Source organism: Acartia tonsa, chromosome 2, assembly GCF_053477335.1.
Source record: "Acartia tonsa isolate MP-2025a chromosome 2, ASM5347733v1, whole genome shotgun sequence".
NCBI lineage: Eukaryota > Metazoa > Arthropoda > Copepoda > Calanoida > Acartiidae > Acartia > Acartia tonsa.
Window position 1 is genome coordinate 42,241,714 of NC_137261.1, and position 19,189 is coordinate 42,260,902.

At 32.9% G+C, this 19,189-nt stretch overlaps 1 protein-coding gene across 1 annotated transcript in view; it reads right to left on the reverse strand.

Annotated features, from left to right (window-relative positions):
- Positions 1-19,189, reverse strand: part of LOC145311894 (transcription initiation factor TFIID subunit 6-like) — a 30,344-nt gene that overhangs the window by 4,764 nt on the left and 6,391 nt on the right. The window contains exons 6-16 of the mRNA XM_080150926.1: positions 18,385-18,513; positions 17,604-17,774; positions 17,165-17,260; positions 16,683-16,768; positions 16,281-16,386; positions 15,836-15,945; positions 11,675-11,747; positions 9,372-9,452; positions 8,862-8,995; positions 3,722-3,834; positions 3,265-3,392 (exon numbers count right to left, since the gene is read on the reverse strand). Coding sequence (XP_080007052.1) covers positions 3,265-3,392; positions 3,722-3,834; positions 8,862-8,995; positions 9,372-9,452; positions 11,675-11,747; positions 15,836-15,945; positions 16,281-16,386; positions 16,683-16,768; positions 17,165-17,260; positions 17,604-17,774; positions 18,385-18,513 — 1,227 coding nt within the window. The remainder of the gene's footprint in view (positions 1-3,264; positions 3,393-3,721; positions 3,835-8,861; positions 8,996-9,371; positions 9,453-11,674; positions 11,748-15,835; positions 15,946-16,280; positions 16,387-16,682; positions 16,769-17,164; positions 17,261-17,603; positions 17,775-18,384; positions 18,514-19,189) is intronic.

Genomic DNA, 19,189 nt, shown 5'->3' on the forward strand with positions numbered 1-19,189 from the left:
TAGAAAGTAATGATTTTTAAAATAAGAAATATTAGAAAAAAAGAAATTCGACCCCTATCACTTTAGAGGACAGCTGCTGACCTCCAGTCTTATGGATGAAGCTAAATACATGTTAAACAGAAAAATTACTCCCAAAAGTATACAAAAATTATTTTTAATGTGTTAAAAAAATCCATTTTAAAATCTTGATTTTGATGATGATGGACTTTAAGATGCTCCTACGGGTAGTGATGGTGAGCCAAATGTTATCAAAATGCATGACCATGATGACAACTTATATATTGAACTATGGTCCAATTTTTGTATTCATAGCAGCCTCCAGCAAAGCAGTATTAAAAAAGAAAAAAATTGCATTTTCAATTACTCCAATTCATAAGGTAAATACTGTTATTTTTAGAAGATGTTTATATTTCTTGTCGCGAGGCTCTATGGAGATTGCTATGACTACAAAAAATGGTACATAGGTTGATAGACAAGTTGTTGTAATGGGCATGTACTTAGATAACATTTAACTCACCATCATCACCAACAGGAGCATCTGAAAGGTCATCATCCTCAAAATCAAGATTTTAAAATGGATTTTTTAAACACATTAAAAATAATTTTTGTATACTTTTGGGAGTAATTTTCATCTTTAACATGTATTAGGCTACATCCATAAGACTGGAGGCAAGCAGCTGACCTCTACAGTGATAGGGGTCGAATTTCTTTTTTTCTAATATTTCTTTTTTTTTAAATCAATCATTTCTACCTAATACTATATTTCATAATAATTAATGCATAAATCCCTTAAAAAATTATTAATTTATCAGAATCAATCTTTAAAACAGGAGAAAAGTGCAAAAAAATCGCTTTTCCATAGATTTGTTTTGGATTTGCATATCTTTTTGGTTCACCAGTTTTTAACCAAAATGCTGTTTTTGAGATCTTGTGCTTCCGTGGTGCTGTTTAATAAAAAAATAATAGTGGAAACTTGTAACCAAAAGCTGCATCTACATTTTATATTTACAGTAGAATCATCCTAAATGAATATTAACCCTTAACGGTCGGTGGGGGGGGGGCGTTGAACGCCCCCCCCTCCGGTTTTTTCTATCTCATTTTCTGTGTGTGAAAGATGAAGAGCCCAAACTGCTTGACTTTTTAAGTATGGGTATGACACATAACTGAGAGTTGGAATTTTTTGAATATCTCCATCCTGGCGGGCACAGGATGCCAGCAAACCTGGCAGGGTCATCCAGGTAAAGAGCAAAAATATTTTTTTGACTAAAACAAAGCATTTTATCATACCAAAATACTAAAAAATCCTCTAGTAGTACATCCTTATATAAAATACAGGTGTTCAAGTCACTTTTAGGTTCCAGGTATGATCCTGCAGGTCCTGATCCTCCAGGTCTCCAGAAATCTTTAAAAGGCTCCTGTGGCCGCAATTTTTGACTTAGAGACTTCAAATTTTAAACTTAAGCTTTTCTTACATGTCTACATAACATATTAAAATTTCACGAAGATCCGCCGCCGTTTTCCCGCCGACCGCCGACTGCGGCGGCTGGCAGCTGCCAAGTACAGCTGCGGCCGCTGAAATTTATATTTTGATATTTCTAATGTAAAATTTACATAAAGATAAACATTTTCTGGAAAAAAATTTTTCTTCTAGCTTCAAAAATAAGAAAATTACAGCCGTTTGAAATTTTTAAGTAAAAAAGGACCTAAAAACAAAGGTTGTTAAATAAAAGGGTGAAGGAAGCGAAAATTGACTTAGACTTATAAAAGGTCGGAAATTCATTATCAAACAGGGGACTTGCACAAAAAATTTTAGCCCTCTAGCTCTAATAGGAACTGAGATAATAAGGGGGGGGGCGTTGAACGCCCCCCCCCCCCCCCCCCCCCCGACTGATTAAGGTGCGGCAAGGGGCCCGACTGTAAAGGGTTAAAGCTGCTATTCTGCAAATTCAGATTTGCCTATTTTTTTGGTTCGCAGTTTATATATGATTCCATAGGCCATCCAGTATACAATTGAATTTGTTTTTCGGTCCGTCGATTATGCAACAAGGGTGTCATATAACTATTTTTCACGAAAGTTTCGTGATTTTTTGTAATTCCGAATATTACTATTCTTATATCCTTCTTTCTTTTCTTCCTCTCTTTTTTTTAACTGAACTGGACATTTGCTTTCCAACTCACTTTGTCCGTTTGCCTTTCTATGATTTTTAAAAGCGAAGCTTTTCTACAATTAGGGTCGGTCCGTCCGTACTTACGTAACGGATAGCTTTTTTCCATTAATTTAGGCATGTTAGAATTGTCCTATCGATTTCAAATTTTGCAAGGTGATTCCTTTAGTAGTTAGGTACGATTTAAAAAGCGTAGCAACTCTATAATCATTACCAAAATGTCCGTACGTCCATTTTAAACATGTTGATTATTTTACTTTTTTAACAACAAATTTTTGTGTGAACTAATCATCTGATTGATCTGATTTTTGGTATATTGATTCCTGGGACAACAAAGTATAATGTAATAAGCGAAGCAACTTTATAATCAAGTCCTAGAAATGTAAGTATGTCCATAAACATTATCCTGAATCAAGCAGTTTTTTTTAACAAATTTACTTACAATTTTGCTTTGACCCATATACATTTAAATTATGATTATTTAGTTCTGACACTGTCCTACCGTTTCAGTGCTTCACTTTTATGGATGTTGTCATCCTTGTTTTCTACGCTACTTATCTATGTTATCACCCTTCTATTTGAAATATATAAAAAACTCTAATGCTTACACAAGCATTTTCTAGTATTTATTCAATCGACTTAGAACCGAATATTGTTACTAAAACTCTAATCTAAAGGGAAACATAAAAAAACAATCATGCTTTATAACCATAATAATGTTCAGACGGGAAATCTAATAGGTATTATGAATAAAAAAACAGGGTTCTGGTGCAGTTCGCGGTAAAATGTTCCTATAATCTATTATCTAAAAAAAACGAATAATTTCAAAGTCTGCTAGCCGCCAAACATACATATTTTTCCTAAACATTGTTTTAGGCTTAACAAAAAGGACCATAAATTTACGGTTAACTATGCATTATTGAGTAATAGCTATTCCAGATTATTAAAAGGTCTTCACTTCTCGAATAAAATTTTTACGAACAAATATATTTTACGTTCAGCCGTTCATAGATTTTTAGAGATAATTGATCTCAGGAACATTGTACCTTTAACTGCACCTGATCCAAAAATTGTATTATTAAAAACAACTTATACATACCTTTTGAGGTTGTGGGGGTCTAGGGGCACTGAGTGGTCCATGTTGAGATGATTGTCTTTGTGTTTGGGATGGTCCACCACTTCCCCCGGATGGTTTAGTCGCTGCTTGCTTACGTGCCTTTTCTACTCCTGTAAAAAAACGCATGACTTTTACTTTGAAGCTTCATTTAAGTTGTTGTTGTTGTGTGATTCAACTAAAAAGTGAAGGTGTACATTAAAGTAAAACAAAAGAGGGGAAAGGCGTTAAATAACTGTATGTCCCCAACCCGTGGACCCTCTGCCAACTTTCAATTGGGTCTTTGAATATCAGCAAATGACGTCGGAAATATTAACACCTCCAAGTCGCTACAGAATAACAGAAAGCAATTTGCTAGCAGACGAAAAAGGTCATCATCAATGGATCCAGGTATTTGTCTGGTTTTTAAATCTATAGTTATAGATTTTTTGAGTGAACTTACCGGTATGTAAATGAGGTCCAAGAGTACCAAATTCCCGTTTGTAGTCCTCAATGTTATCTGGAGGATCTCTCATACTTTTGAGGACAGGTGACACGGATTTTACCAAAAGATTCCTAAAAAAGAATTCTAAATATATTAGGAGAAACGAAATTATTTTAAGTTATAATACATGCAAGATAAAGCTTCCTAGAAAAGTCAAATCTTTTTAGATGTTGAGGTAAAATCCAAAACTTTAGAACGTGTACAAATAATTGGACAATAGTTGATCTCAACAGATGATTAATAACTTTCAGGAAAGCTTCTCATAGGTCTTTTGGTACTATGAAGCTGTTATATTAAAAATTGGAAACTGTTCCTTCCCGGGCTAATTTTCCCTTCTTAAATATAATATTTTAATACAAGCGGGAGCATCCCTAGCATCTAGGGGAGGGAGGCAAGTAAAGTAGAATAAACTCATAAGGCAGTATTTAACACACAAAAATTAAAGGAAGATTGTTTTAATTCCCTACTATAGTATCCCTGTACCTGTGAAAATGAGCAGAGTGCCTGACTATGACAAGATTTGTAAACAAAGTTTCTGCCACACTCAAAACTAATTTAAATTGATTCTAATCTTATTTAATCTTTTCTTAATCCTGCCCACCCAGCATTCTTTGCCCCACCTGGGATCAACCACAGTTTCTACAAACCAACCATTTAAAAAAATATTATTCAGATTGATGCCTTGTTGTCTTACTTTGATTGACCTTTACAAAACAACTGCAAAACCTTGAGTAATGATCATCTATATTTGTTTTTAGAAAATTATAAATCTAATTGAATTCTTTCAAAACTTTATGGCATAAAATTAAAACTCAATCGACTACATGTTAAATGCATGCATTTCATGGGGCTAACCCCTTTATCGAAGTCAGAAAGCATCTCATAAAATTTTTTAAATACGTATACCTAATCTAATTTTAAATTTAAGTAATTCAACTGTGAATATATAAAATAATGTTTTCTATTATACCTATTTAAGTTAAAAGTTTTAAAATAAAATACTTAAATTCCGTTAAAACACAAGAACACTTAATCCATGTATGGTAGCCCGTCCTTAATTAGTTAAACTTGCCTAATCTTTACAACTTTGCGTCTAAATAATTTTTATATGCAGAAAAGATTAAACTGAGGATACACTAGATATGTCTTTTGATGATTAAGTAATAATAGTTATTTCTCGCATCGTATTAAAAACGGTTTTCCGCGGATATAGAATGTACAATTATAAGATTAAAACTAGTTTATTTAGCCCCGCGGTGCCTAAGGCACCGGCTAAAAAAACTGGTTTTAATCTTATGATTGTACATTTCTATATTCGTAGAAAGCTAAATATAATACGATGCTAGACATAGTTTTTTCGTATTTATGAGAACCGGTTCCTATCCACCGGATTCGAATGAATACGAGAAAAATACTTATAACTTAAGTATTATTATTCATACTAGCGTTTTGAACCCAGCCCATTTTCAATTTAATATTAAGAAAAAGTATAGAAAAAAATAAGAGAGGGGGGCCGGGGTGTCATTTTTTTCTCTTGTGAATTTGGTGGTACTCTCCCCCAAAATAGTTATAAAGCTACTTTGTAAAAGAGATACATATCGGTCTTCAGGGTGGCCACAGACTTTTTTTCAAAATAGTATAAAATAGTATGCAAAAAAAAAGTAAATAGTATGCAATAGTATGTAAAATTTTAAAAAATAGTATGCAATAGTATGTAAATTTTTTAAAAATAGTATGAAATAGTATGCATTTTAAACAAAATAGTATGAAATAGCAAGCATTTAAAACATTATAGGGCCTTAAAATGTTGGTTAGCTATCAGGAAATCATTACTTTCTTGTCTTATTAGATTGAAAAACATAGTAACAAACACCAACATTCTATTCTGAAAAAAAAATAAAAAAAAATGAGCTAAGAATTAGTAAAAAAATAAGTTGTTTATTGACTATCAAAAATTTTGGACTAGTAAAATAATTTTGTTGTGCACAGTGTCATAATTCATATCGTAATTTTAAAAAGAAATATTATATAAAAAAATTGAAAGTTAAAATATAATAATAAATTAAGGTAAAGTTTCTGACAGGGGCGTCCAAGCTTTTTATTTTGGGGGGGTTAAAAATTTTTTAAGGGGGGGGTAATTCGTTTTTGGGGGGGTAAAATGGCGCGCGAAGCGCGCCGCAAATTTTTTTTACCCCCCCCCCCCAAAATTTTACCCCGGGGTAAAATTTGCTTGGGGGGGGTAATTACCCCCTCTGAAATCTGTTAACAGGGGTAAATTTAGTTTACCCCTCCCAAAATTTACCCCCGGGGTAAATTTTTTTTGGGGGGGGGGGTAATTTAAATTTTGTTAAATATGTAGTATTAAAAATGCGCGCGAAGCGCGCCAAAAAAATTTTTTTATTAGAGATTTTTTATTTTTTGGGGGGGGGGGGGTAAATATCCCCTCCTAAATGGTTTAATAAATAATAATAATAAAAGTTCAAATAATAAATATTTTACAACAAAATGAGAGGATCTTTCTAATGACATAGAGAAACATATTATATTTATATTAGTTTGTTAGGAGTTAATCATAAACCTCAGTAACCTGTAGGATCATTTAATAATAAAAGTACTCCTCAATGATATTAAAATTTAAAAGGAGAAATCTTTACATTGAATGTAGAAATACCAATAACTTTCAATAAAGGTACAACAATCTGAACTTAAAGACTACTTTCTTCTGGAAACATTTCTAAAAAAAATTTGAAAACAAAGTAGCGAGTTTGCCGCATTTTCACAGTAGCATAGATAGGCATTTAGGTTAGGTAAGTGTTAATGATTGCCCCGCAGGGTTAGAGCCCCCCGCAGGGACTAGAAATAGGAGAAAAGATACTGTGAAAATGCGATGAAACCTGCTACTTGGCTTTCTTTTAATGATCAAAAAAATCAGTTTGTTTTAGTTACCTAAAAATTGAAGATTTATCTGAAATCCAAAGAAATAGTGGAAATAGTATGCAATTTTGGACAATAGTGGAAATAGCATATTTTTTTGGAATAGTTTGCATAGTATGCAAAAATAGTGGAAATAGTGGAAATAGTATGTTTGTGGCCAGCCTGGGTCTAGCAATTAGCGAGATCCTTCGCTGCAGACAAAAAAAAGTCAGACTATCCTCTATTCTTTCAATAATCTTACATCACAGTTATATAACTAACGATTAGGAAACTTATTTTTAAAAGCGAAGCTTTTCTATAATTAGGGTCGGTCCGTCCATACGTCCGTCCGTCCGTCACGGATAGCTTTTTTCGTTAATTTAGGCATGTTAGAATTGTCTTATCGATTTCAAATTTTGCATAGTGATTCCTGCAGTAGTTAGGTACGATTTAGAAAGCGTAGCAACTCTATGATTATTACTAAAATGTCCGTACGTCCATTTTAAACATGTTGATTTTTTTACTTTTTTAACAACAAATTTTTTGTATACTGATTCCTGGGACAACAAAATACAATATTATAAACGAAACAACTCTATAATTAAGTCCTAAAATGTCAGTATGTCCATAAACATTATTCTGTATCAAGTATTTTTAAAACAAATTTACTTACAAGTTTGCATCGACTCTTATACATTTATATTCTGATTATTCAGTTCTGACACTATACAAGTGTTATTGTCCGTTTTCTCTACCGTTTCAGCGCTTCGCTTTTATGGATGTTGTCATCCTTGTTCACTTTAATGATTCATTTCTTTAGTAGCGCAGCTACCCATTCTTTCATTTTAATTTGTCCGCACGTCCGTCATCACAGAAATACACTTCATTACTGAAATTTGTGCTAGTTCTATTAAAACTAAATAATTTGTTTCTTTTTTCATAAAAACTAGAGAACGTGCCCCTGACATCTAGGGGAGGTAAAGCAAAAAATAACATAAAACCATTCCGGGATGTATCTCAAAAAGAAAAGTATATTGTCAATAGGAAAAAAACACGTTAGGTACTACTTCATAAAATAGGATAAACATTAAGGTTAAGTATCTACATTTATTTAAGTGTTGTGCGCTTCAATTTAATGTTGTTTAAAGAAACCTAATAGTTGATTATTACTACTTACAAACATAGTCGTCCTAGTACCTTGAAAAAATACTTTTTCTTAACTTTACCAAATTAATCTAATTAACTAACATCAACTCAACGTCATTGATAACTGTAATTAATTGGATCAAAAACAGAAAATGAAAAAAAAGTGATAATTTTTTCTTCATTTAATTTTTAAAGTAATTTCTATATTTCTTTGATAAGGTAAGTTTCTTCATCTATTTCATTTATTTGTCTCAATGATAAATTTCTTCATTTTTTAATGTCAACCAATAAGTATTTCATTAATTTTATTTACATAGTAAGAAACCAAAGTAGTGAAATGTCACAGGATGATTAATAATCTAATTATTGAAAAATTAAAAAGTACCGCAAACCAGATTTTATAAGTTTTCAAAGGTTCGGAGAAAAAGAAATATCTTCAGTAAAGGACAATTTTACATGGATGACAACACAAAGAATTAATGGTTGGACAAACGGACCAAGTGAGTTACAGAGCAGATGTTCAGTGGTCATAAAAAAAGAACATATCTATAATACAAAATAGAACAATGTTTGTTTGTCTCTTTGTTTGTAGCGAAGGATCTCGCTAACCGCTGAACCGATCGGGTTCTCCTTTACAGGGTAGCTTCTCAAAGGTCCCGGGAAGGTTTATAACTATTTTCTTGGGGGGTGGGACACCCCCAACCCCCCCAAAAATGAAAACATCTAAAATACGAAAAAATAGTTTGATTAAACCTTTTGGGGCAAAGCCCCTAGAGGCTAGGGGCGAAGCCGCTAGTGATTATTTAAAAGTATCAAATCACAAATTCTATAAAAATAATTGCAAGTTTATCTTTTGTACAATGACTGAAAGACTTATAGACCAAAAATATTAAATCATATGCTTTTTGGTCCAGGGTTTCTAAAAAAAATAACAGCCTAGGTAATCGCCTTTCCCGCGTGGCGACAGACTAACTGAATTATAAAGTACCTTCCTACAAAAAGTTTTAGGAGAAAATAAAAATACAGAAATCATGGTCACCTGATATTTGTGGCTGCGTTTTGTTCCACTTTAGAGGCACTTGTATTGTTGGGGTCCAGGGCAGCATCAATCTTCTCTGCCAGAATACTGATGTTCGGCAGGATAAACACTTTGATAACTTCAGGTCCAAGTTCCTAAAATTATCAAGCAAATATATTTCAATTATTGATTGGCAAATCGAAGGGCATGTCAATTCAAATGATGAAAAAGTTCGGCTTAAATACCGTAACCACATCCCGTCTATCCGTTGGCTGTTCCCCCCCCCCCCTTTATTTTAAAATAAATTTAAATAATTGTATTTTTGTGTATTTGTGTTTTACTTTATGTCGGGTTAGGATATGTTAAATTGAGTAAAAGGTAACCCCGCAGGGTTAGGACGCCTAATAGGATTATAAAGAAAAAAATAACCTAACTCACTTATTTTAATATTTAAAAAATAATGGAGGTGGGGGGGGGGGGGGTCTGTGCTCGCTGGCACTTAGAAGGAAAAAGTCTATAATTTTTTTATACCTGAAGGCCAGCTATTGCACCATAATACGCCACCAGTGGGTTTTTGTCAGATTTCAATGCATCGCTGAATATTTTTGTCACCCTGTCATCGTGCCACAACCAATTTGACTTAGCAAACTTTTTCACTAACCGTTTGCATAAACAGGGTAGGGATATAAATTTAAAAAAAAACTAGTTCCATTATTTGAGAATGTTAAAATCAGAGATTTATTTGTACACAAAAAGCTCGTTGCATACGCAATTTCATCATTGAATCACGGTTATTTGTAACTTTGTTTTGTCGTTTAAAACTATGTAAGACCATATGATATGTATGATGGCTTTAAGTTCATATAGGCCTTTTTATTGCGGAAAAAGTTTACATGAATCCTCATTCCTATCTTTTCACCGGTTTAAAAGTTTTCCTACTTTTATTTTAACAGACAGACACACATATACACCCACGCATATATTACACAATTTATAAAATATACAAGTTGTTCCCTAAAGATCAAATAAAGAGGTGGTATATGGTTGTGATAGGTCTTTAGTGTATTTTTAGTGTATTTTTAATGTCTTATTTTACTTAAACTTAAGAATTTTAAAAAATTAGTAAAGCGAAGTAAATCAAATAAAACTGTAGAAAAACGAAAATAAATACCTTAAGAGCGTCAGCACTTAAAGAATACCTATTATTTTTAACAGAATACAATTTTGAAAAAAATCTTGGAATTAAAGATTCATACCTAGGTATTCATAGCATAAATAAAATCCTAACTAAGAAGTAATTCATATAACCACTTGTAAGAATTAAAAAAACTGTTATTATGTGGTCACCCCACAAAACACTGTTACCACATAAATACACACACACACACACACACCTCAACCCCTATATGTCTTATTATAAACTTTTCAATAAGAAATGCAAATATTCTGATCCAAATTTTGCATCCTTCCAAAGATACCAAAAACAAACTCGATGTTTTTACAATGAGACCAATAGTAAAAAGACGAAAAAATGAATTAATGTAGTTTTAATAGCTTGTTAGGTACCATTTCATATCTTGCTGACTTGTCTCCAGGGGCGTATATTCTCCATGAATGAACCTGCTAAAGGGGGGGGGGGGGAGGGGGCGAATAAAAAACATGTGGTTGGAGAAAAAAAACGAACTGAAAACATTTTTTCCATTTTCTCCCCTCCTTGGTGAAAAAAATTAAATAATATGTGGCAGGGGGAATAATATGAATAAAATAAAGAGTTCTGAAAATACTTTTCCAATTTTCCCCTTGCTTGCTGGAAAAAAAAACTAGAAAAGGAAAAAAATAAAAATATTTTCAGCAGGGGGAAAAAATTAATCTTATGCAGAATATACACCCTTGTATATCTTTTAAAGGGTTGTTACCATTTTATAACTTACTGACTAATATATTAAAATGTACGGGAAAACTATTTTAAAAGGGGTAGTTTCACGAAATATTTAGCATATAATTGAAAGAATTTCAATTTTCAACCACGTAGTTTTTAAATTATCAAGACTTGAAAATCGTCTTTTTAAATTACATATATCACAAAAAGACAATTTTCAAGTCTTGATATTTTCAAAACTACGTGGTAGAAAATTGAAATTCTTTCAAATATATGCTATATATATGTAGTTTAACCCATTAACTAGCAAAAAAATATGCGGTTCACTAAATTAAGTTCAAATGCATTTCGTGAAACTACCCCTTTCAATCAACTTTAAGTGTCATTATATCATATTTGTAAAATTTCGATATTAAAATAAGTATTAGGTATTCTTCAACTTTTCTTTACGGTTTTGAACACGAACTATAAATAAAATTGCGTCTGAACTTTGTTGTGTTTGCGTAAAATAACTTTTTCCTATACCTGACATATTTGCATAAATAATAACAAAATTAATTTAATTTGTACTTTCTGGATAGAAAATAATCGCAGCATCTTTATTATAGGCCTAAAACATATAAAGTTGATAATATGAGAATCACACGTAGATACACATATATCGGCTACGATGTGCCAAATAACGAGAAAGCATTATTAAAGGCTTTATTCAATTGATTATATCAAGCTTCCTAAAATGGAGAACCCAATTAATTCGGTCTCTAGCAAGATTTTAACGGGGAGATAAAAGAACAATTTTGTTTAATTTTGCATGTTGATAAACTGCCATGCCGACTCTATCAAAAATTTAACTCAATTAGTCATTTTAAAGTCTTGAATATATACATACATGACCTTTGCCTTATTTGGACATTTTTGCTTCTGCAACAATAAAAGTTTTTCAAAGTCAAATATTCCTTGTTTGTATGTTGTTTGTGGAGGTATGAAAATTTTTGCAAATTGCTGCCATCATTCTACTCGCAAAATCCCTAAAAACAAAGCAAAATTATTAATTCTTTTGCAGAATATATTTGAACTATTTTCTATGTAAAACTTGTGAATAAAAGTTAAGCAATAGTAGAAATAGAAAGGTCAATATTGAATTTCTCCTACTTAATTGAGAAAGAAATCTTTTTTGTTGTGGAGCGAAAACAATTGTTTAGGGAGTTTGCGAACTATGGAACTACAGCCCTTGATCCTCTTCTGTCCATCCGTTTCCAATATCTATAAGCTACCAAGAAAAAAATTTAGAGATAAAATGGCCCTAACATTTAAAGATCACATTGAACAGAAACGTACATATATATAACATACTTTTCGACGATGCAAAATAATTTTTGGATTAAAATAAAAGGATTATCATTTCAAGTAGGTGTGTGAATTTGTAAGCAGGGTTGTCATATCGGGCGGGCGCTTTTGGGCAGGCGGTTTTTGGCGGGCGGTTTTGGGCTGCCCTTTATCGGGTCCTTTTGGGACGATTTGGCCTCCCCCCCTTTTGGGGGGTGAGAAAAAGGGGAGGGAAAAGAGGGGGGGCCTATTTTTTGGATAATGTTCAAATCGGGCAGGCGGTTTTTGGCCCGCCCTTTATCGGTCTTTTTGGGCAGATTTGGGCACCCCCCGTTTTGGGGGTGAAAAAGGGGAGGGGGTAAAAATAGAGGGGGAGGGCCTATTTTTGGGGTGTTATTAATCTATAATACAAAGTAGCTTGATGTCTGTCCGTCTGTCTGTCCGTCTGAAGCTTAAGATCTCAGTAACCGCTGAACCGATTGGGCTCTACTCTTCAGGGATTATATCTACTGGTCCTGTGATGGTTTTAAGCTATTTTCCTGGGGGGTGGGACACCCCCAACCCCCCCAAAAACTAAAAAAAAACACCCTTCCCAAAAAATTTTTTTTACATTTTTTGTAAAATCTCAGTAACTGCTGAACAAATTGGGCTCTACTCTTCTGGGAATATACCTACTGGTCCTCTGGTGGTTTTAGGCTATTTTTTAGAAGGGTGGGACACCCCAACCCCCCTAAAAAAAAAAATCCCTATTTCCAAATTTTTTATTTTTGTAAACAAAAACCAGTAATTGGGTTGGGGGAACCCCACTGCACCATGGGGCGAAGCCCCCATGAACCCCCCCCCCCAAAAAAAACTTTGTAACTTTTAAAAATTGACATCTTCAAAAAGTTGTTGCAATTATAGGTATTAAATAAAATTTACAGAGAAGAGTTTTTAATTTTTGTGTATATGTGGTCCAATCAGTGGGACTATCAGAGCTTGCGCCGCATACAGGGTACTCGCTTATGCTCACCCCGTACGAGATATACGGTGAACAACCTGGGTTTAATTTTTATGAATTGAAATTTTTGTGCACACGGCGCACAACCTGGGTTTAATTTTACCAAAGAGTAATTCGGCAAAGAATAACTTTTAAATTATTCTGGAGGGTTGACTTTCCATTACCTCATGGGGCGAAGCCCCTAGAGGCTAGGGGCGAAGCCACTAGTATTATATAAATTAGTAAGCTTTTTTTGTACCTAGAGAAAAATTTTGCTAACCGCTGAACCGATATGGTTTTCCTTTACAGTGGAGCTTTTATAGGTCCTGAGATGGTTTTAGGTTATTTTTTATCCTTTTATATGCTTATAACGATATTTGCCCAAAAAGGGTGCCCAAAACCCGCCAAAACCCTTTTGGGCAATTGGGCGGCCCGTTATCGAAAAAAATGCCTAATATGACAACCATGTTTGTAAGATTGAGCAAGTAGGGTAATACATGTTAAATACAACTTACTATTTGGTAACATCTTCTCAGAAATCATATATCATTCACGTATATGTGAAGTTACAGGGTGATTCCTTATGTTTCACAAAAAAATCTTTTTAATATTTAGCTACTTTTATGCAATAGGAATTTTGAAAAATACAAAACCTTGAAAAGATACTTTGAATTTTGAATATAGAACCCATATCCTGTAGAGTTTTTGTTGGGGCATGCAAAGAGCTTTCTATAGACACCTTAAACACTTTTCTAGCTCAATCCTAGCCGATTAGACATAAAAACATACAAACCGTGCAAACATCGAGAACACCCTCTTATACAAATAAGACATATTACCCCGTCGTCCTTGAGATTAACAGAAAATCACCCGTGTCGATTGGTCTTTTTTCACTAACTTAAGCTATGCAAAGAAAATTCAAAATTGTTTTCTTTTTTTTTCATGGTCCATTTTTGAGGGCAAAAAATCATAGACGGGGTGATCTGACAATAATCTGTCGAAGTAACAAATGAAACTACAGGAAATAAGTTACGACTTTGCCTTGCAAAAGTTGTTTAGAACATCATTAAAAAACGGTTTTAAAATAGTTGATAGGACTCTGACCCATAATACACCACACCACCCTATAAGAAAACTTTATGTTACTACCTAGATTAAAATAATAATAAATCCAAGTTTTTAATAAGCACTCTGTACATGATGAATACATTAAATATTAATCTCTATTCATATTGTATAACTGTATAGTGTGCTTCATATGCATGGTTGGACTTAAATTTCATTTTAAAACAGAGCTCCTAATCCATTAGAGGTAAAATCTAAAGTATACAGAAAACGTTTAAAAAGTCAGTTATTTCTATTTCTCTCAATCTCTTGCAAAGAAAAACAGGGCGGAGTTGACATGGACTGTATATTATCCTGAATAATAACGTTAAATTAGCGTTCTTCTATTCTTAGGCTTTAAAACTTTAAAGGTTTATCATTAAATGTTTAGTATATCGAATTTTATTAACTTTTCTTTTTTACCATTTACTTTATTTTTACTAGGAATCTTAAGGGATTATACAATGAACAATAAATTGTTGTACTCATTATGATATTCAAAATTACCCATTGTGTTGATTAAAACTATTGGTAAAAGTCTAAAGTAAAACATGTTTAGGTAAGGTTTAAAGTTAGATGTCTAATGGATTTTCTCCTCCCTAGATATTTCTCTACTTAACCCATTTTCCAAGAATTTCTTGTGTTTCAGGCAATTGAGTTAAAACAACTAAAGGGCCTTTTAACAATTTAGCTACAATTTTTAACCACCAACCTTAATTGATATTTATTACTTGGATCTTACACCAGATATCTAATAAAGTGGATCTTGTAGCTGGCTAAAATAACGACCCCCCCCCCCCCCATCCACCCTCTTTACCCCATCTCATCCCTTTCTACTGGATCAACGAACTGTCTTTTTAGCAACATAAATTAACGAAAATTTTTCCCGTGTCATAATATCCACGTATTTTCTATATCCATCCCACCTTATTTGCTCCTTCAATCCTTCTTAATCTAATGTCGGTGCCCTTTCTAGAAGTTAAGCAGATTTGCCATATAATTTTTTTCTAAACTACGTATTAAAAAAAACTTTCTTATATTTACAACAAATACTTTTATTGATAATTTTAAAATTTTACACAGAAACAAAATCTCGTTGAACATAGTCCCAAAATCCCTGTCGCATTTCTCTTGTCTTCAGCTTAGCTTTTAAAATTAATTTTTTCTTTCTTAAAATTCTTCTTTCAAACCTTGGAACATATCTTTATTTTTCAAGGTCGTTTCGTTATTTCATGTGGACAAAAAGAAAATTCAGATGTAGTTCTATAAGTTTGGAGGGAGATGACATTGGACTGTAAATTATACATATTCCTTAAAGTTTACAAGCTCGTCCGGCTATTCGTTAGTTTACAAAATTTTAACTTAGATGCTAAATCATTATTGGGCTTTAAAAACCAACCGTGTCCGATTTTTTCGACCAATAACTTTAATCTACATTAGAAATGCTTTTGGTTCTGATAGTACAGAATTAATTTATCGTCCATTGTCTTATCTAAAATAACTTTGAGTTCTGGGTAAAACTAGAGGAAATATGCAGTAGCTATTATAATATGCATTCTTAATATTATATCTACTTAACGGTATGTCAGAGGCTAGTATTCAAAAGTGTCTCGTCCTACTCCATGACTACTTAGGTCCAAACACTAAAAAAACATGGCTTTGGTTACACAAACACACACCTATCTGTCTGTCAATGAAATTCTCTACCTGAGAGCCCAATGATTATCATGATCTGGCCTGGTACAGAGCTGCCTGGAGACAATGCAGGTGGCCACGGCAGGTATCAACTCGTGCAGGTACTTCTCCAGTATCAAGGACTGTCACAAGCACATTATCCATTAATATTCTGAGTCAAACACGTGACTTGCTATATTTTGTTTTTGTTGATATCTTAATCTAACACCTAACAGAAAACCAACCCTTAAATGCACGACATTTGTTTGAAAGTCCTAATTGTGAACAGTAATGATTTAGAATGGCAAAAATACATTTACTAATGGTGTCACATGCTAGACATAGTAGCTGCAGTTTTAAATGTCTATTAAACACCTTCTAACTCTTAAAGAAGCAAAACTAAAACAAGCCTCAAAATGTTCTTCATTGAAGTTTAATTGTGGTTATTTTTCGGTCCAGAAATTGTAATGAATTATCCCTGATTTTCTAATAACGATTTGACCATTCTCATAAGATAGATTAGGATGGCAAGATTGTGTTGTACAACATTTACTCTCACACCTTCAGCAATGAAGGTTGCTAACCTAGATAAAAAAACCAAGGTTGGTTAAACTTCATAGTAAATTTTCTGGTTTTTTTATTAGTTTTCAACAACAAAAATGAGTGTTTTAGAATAAAAAGAGCTGTGGGGAGGGGGGTGTAGTGTAGTTTAAAGTTTGTTTGATAATTAGGTTAGGTTAGGTTAATTGGGTACTGTGTACTATGTGTAGTAAGTCCCTAGAGAACAATTTTCAATTTATTTTAAAAAGATAAGTTGAGATATAAGTGCTTATAAGACACTTTTTGTGAAGAAAGCGTCAGTATCGTGGCAAGTAATTACCTGGGTAACATTTGATGTAGACCAGGGTCCATAGCCAAGGATTGTAAAGCTTCAGCTCGCCTTGATTCATCTGATCCAACACATGCCTTTACAATAATACTCAATAGATCGACTACAATTTTTAGTGCCAAAAAAATTACTTGTTTAATTTTATGCTTTAATACCTAGTCTATTTGTTTTGTTTGATTTTGTTATCACTGTTTATCCATAAAAAATTTTTACATGTAAAATAAACTGTAATAATGTATGTATTCTTACTTGGATCTTACACCAGATTATCATGTACTCTAATAAAGTGAAACTAGTAGCAGGCTAAAATTACGATACCCCACATCAACACGTTTTACCACATCCTCCTTCTGGATGAACGAATTGGCCAATAATTCATTTATAGCATCCTATAAACGGGTATAGATATTTATAGCTATTTATTATTTTTACCCAAAATTTTTACTTTATAAATTTTGTTTTAAATCCCGTACCTCTGTAATTTCTTTAAAATAAAGTTGTTGTTCAACGCTAAGCTCATGACTAGCCAACTGTTTCAGGTTTACTGTCTCCACTGTTTTCATCTTCGTCTAGATAAAGAGATAGATAGATAGTTAGGATGATACTTTATACAGTTAAATAGAGCTAAAATTTTAGTTAGTTAAGAAAACCCACAACAGCAAAGAAGTCAGATAAAAATATACCTTAAATAAACTTAGCTTTCCAATATCAATAAAAACAAGGAGGTAAGTAAACTGCGATTTAATGATTGATGGTATCAACACTAAAAACCGTATTTTCCCCATAAATTGATATGAAGGAATGTAGATTGAGAAACATGTAAATCTTCTCTTCAATCTTATATGGAAAATTATAAATTTAAAGCTTGCTAAAGTTAAAAAAAAAGAACAAAGTAATCATCCTTGTTCTTACCTGTCCCAGAACAGCTCCCAGCTTGTTAGTCTTTGAATCAGCTGACTTTAGGGAGCTGGCAGGGTCCACTGAGTCTGAGATCAGCTGATCTTTGCTTTGTGGTGGCGGATTTTCAGGAATAGCTGGCTGAACCCCATCTATGGCCAGCCAATGAGCTCGGATACTTGGAGCCTAGAAATGTAAAAATGTAAACACAAATGTATTGGTTTAATTCTTAACAAGCAGGTTCTTGATTAATATTAGTTTATTACTCCGAATTTTCTACTAGAATTGTTAAAAATCTTAGATTTGTATTAATTGGTGAGTTGACATTTCTTACAAGATTTTAAAAAATATATGTTTTAACACAATTAAAACTATTGTTTATTTACTAGGCATTTCATTTTGACAGTGGTACAATAAGTGATACCGATATTTATTTTATTTTAAAATAACATTTGTTATAATCGAATCGAAAGAATTGAATTTTTATGCTTTACAAATCAATATAGCAAGGCTTGAACATTAAACTCTATTTTTTGACCTAATTAGCATGATAAGCATAGTGTTTATGTCCAATTGTTTCAGTAATTGCTCTTTATAATACTTCTATTAGATGGTATCTTATTTTAAATTAAAATTGATAGGTACTTAACGTTAGAAATAGTAAAAGTTCCCCTTTTCATTTTGCCCATAAATACAATTATTAATCATTTACTTGAAAACATTGTAAGACTATTAAAGTACTTTAACTCAAGAAATGCAGTTTACAAAGCTAGGATTTTAAAATAATGTTATTTACCGCCGGTATTTTAGGTAAATAAGAATTGACCAAATCATTCAGATCCAGCTCTTTATCTTCAAGAAAATGGAGGTGGTGAATATCCCTTCCTCCGCCACTAGCGTATCTGTAGGGTATATGCTCTCGTGCCTAAAGCAAGAATTATCGTAGGTTAGGTTCCCTCGCAGGGGTTAGACATAAAGAAATAAGTGGGAGGAGTTTCTGTGCTCGGTAAGCGCTTTGAGTAAAAGCACCTAGAAAAATATACTTCTTACTAATATAGAAGATATGATTGCAGAAGAAAAAAGCAAGAAAGAAATAGAATATTGAATAGGAGCTATAAATTATGATTTTCTGAAATTTCAAAAGTTTCCATATCACGTATAGGACAATATTTATAATTAAACAAAAAATATTTTTTAATTATAAAAGGGGGGGGGGGGGGTTAATGCAACCATCTCGTAATCAGTGAGCAAATGGCACTTAGAATTCGAATTTTGATCTGGAATTTTGCATGAGTAATCCTTGGTAGGTCTATTTTCCCTACATTGAACAAAAAGTTGGAAAAGTAACGGCTAACGGCTGGCGGCTCAGCAGTTTAGCCATTTTTAAAACTATTTTCAAGGGAAATCATCACGAAACCTATCTCCACATAATACTCTATGCTGCTCCAAAACGTTTTCAAACGGTTCTTGCCGCTAGTTGCTGGTACTAGAAATCTAAAAATGTTTTTTTTTGTATCATTTCACATGATTTAAAGCAAAAATATGTTTCAAAAAGTTGATTCCTACATAATTTATGGCAGATTTGCCCTAAAAATAGCCAA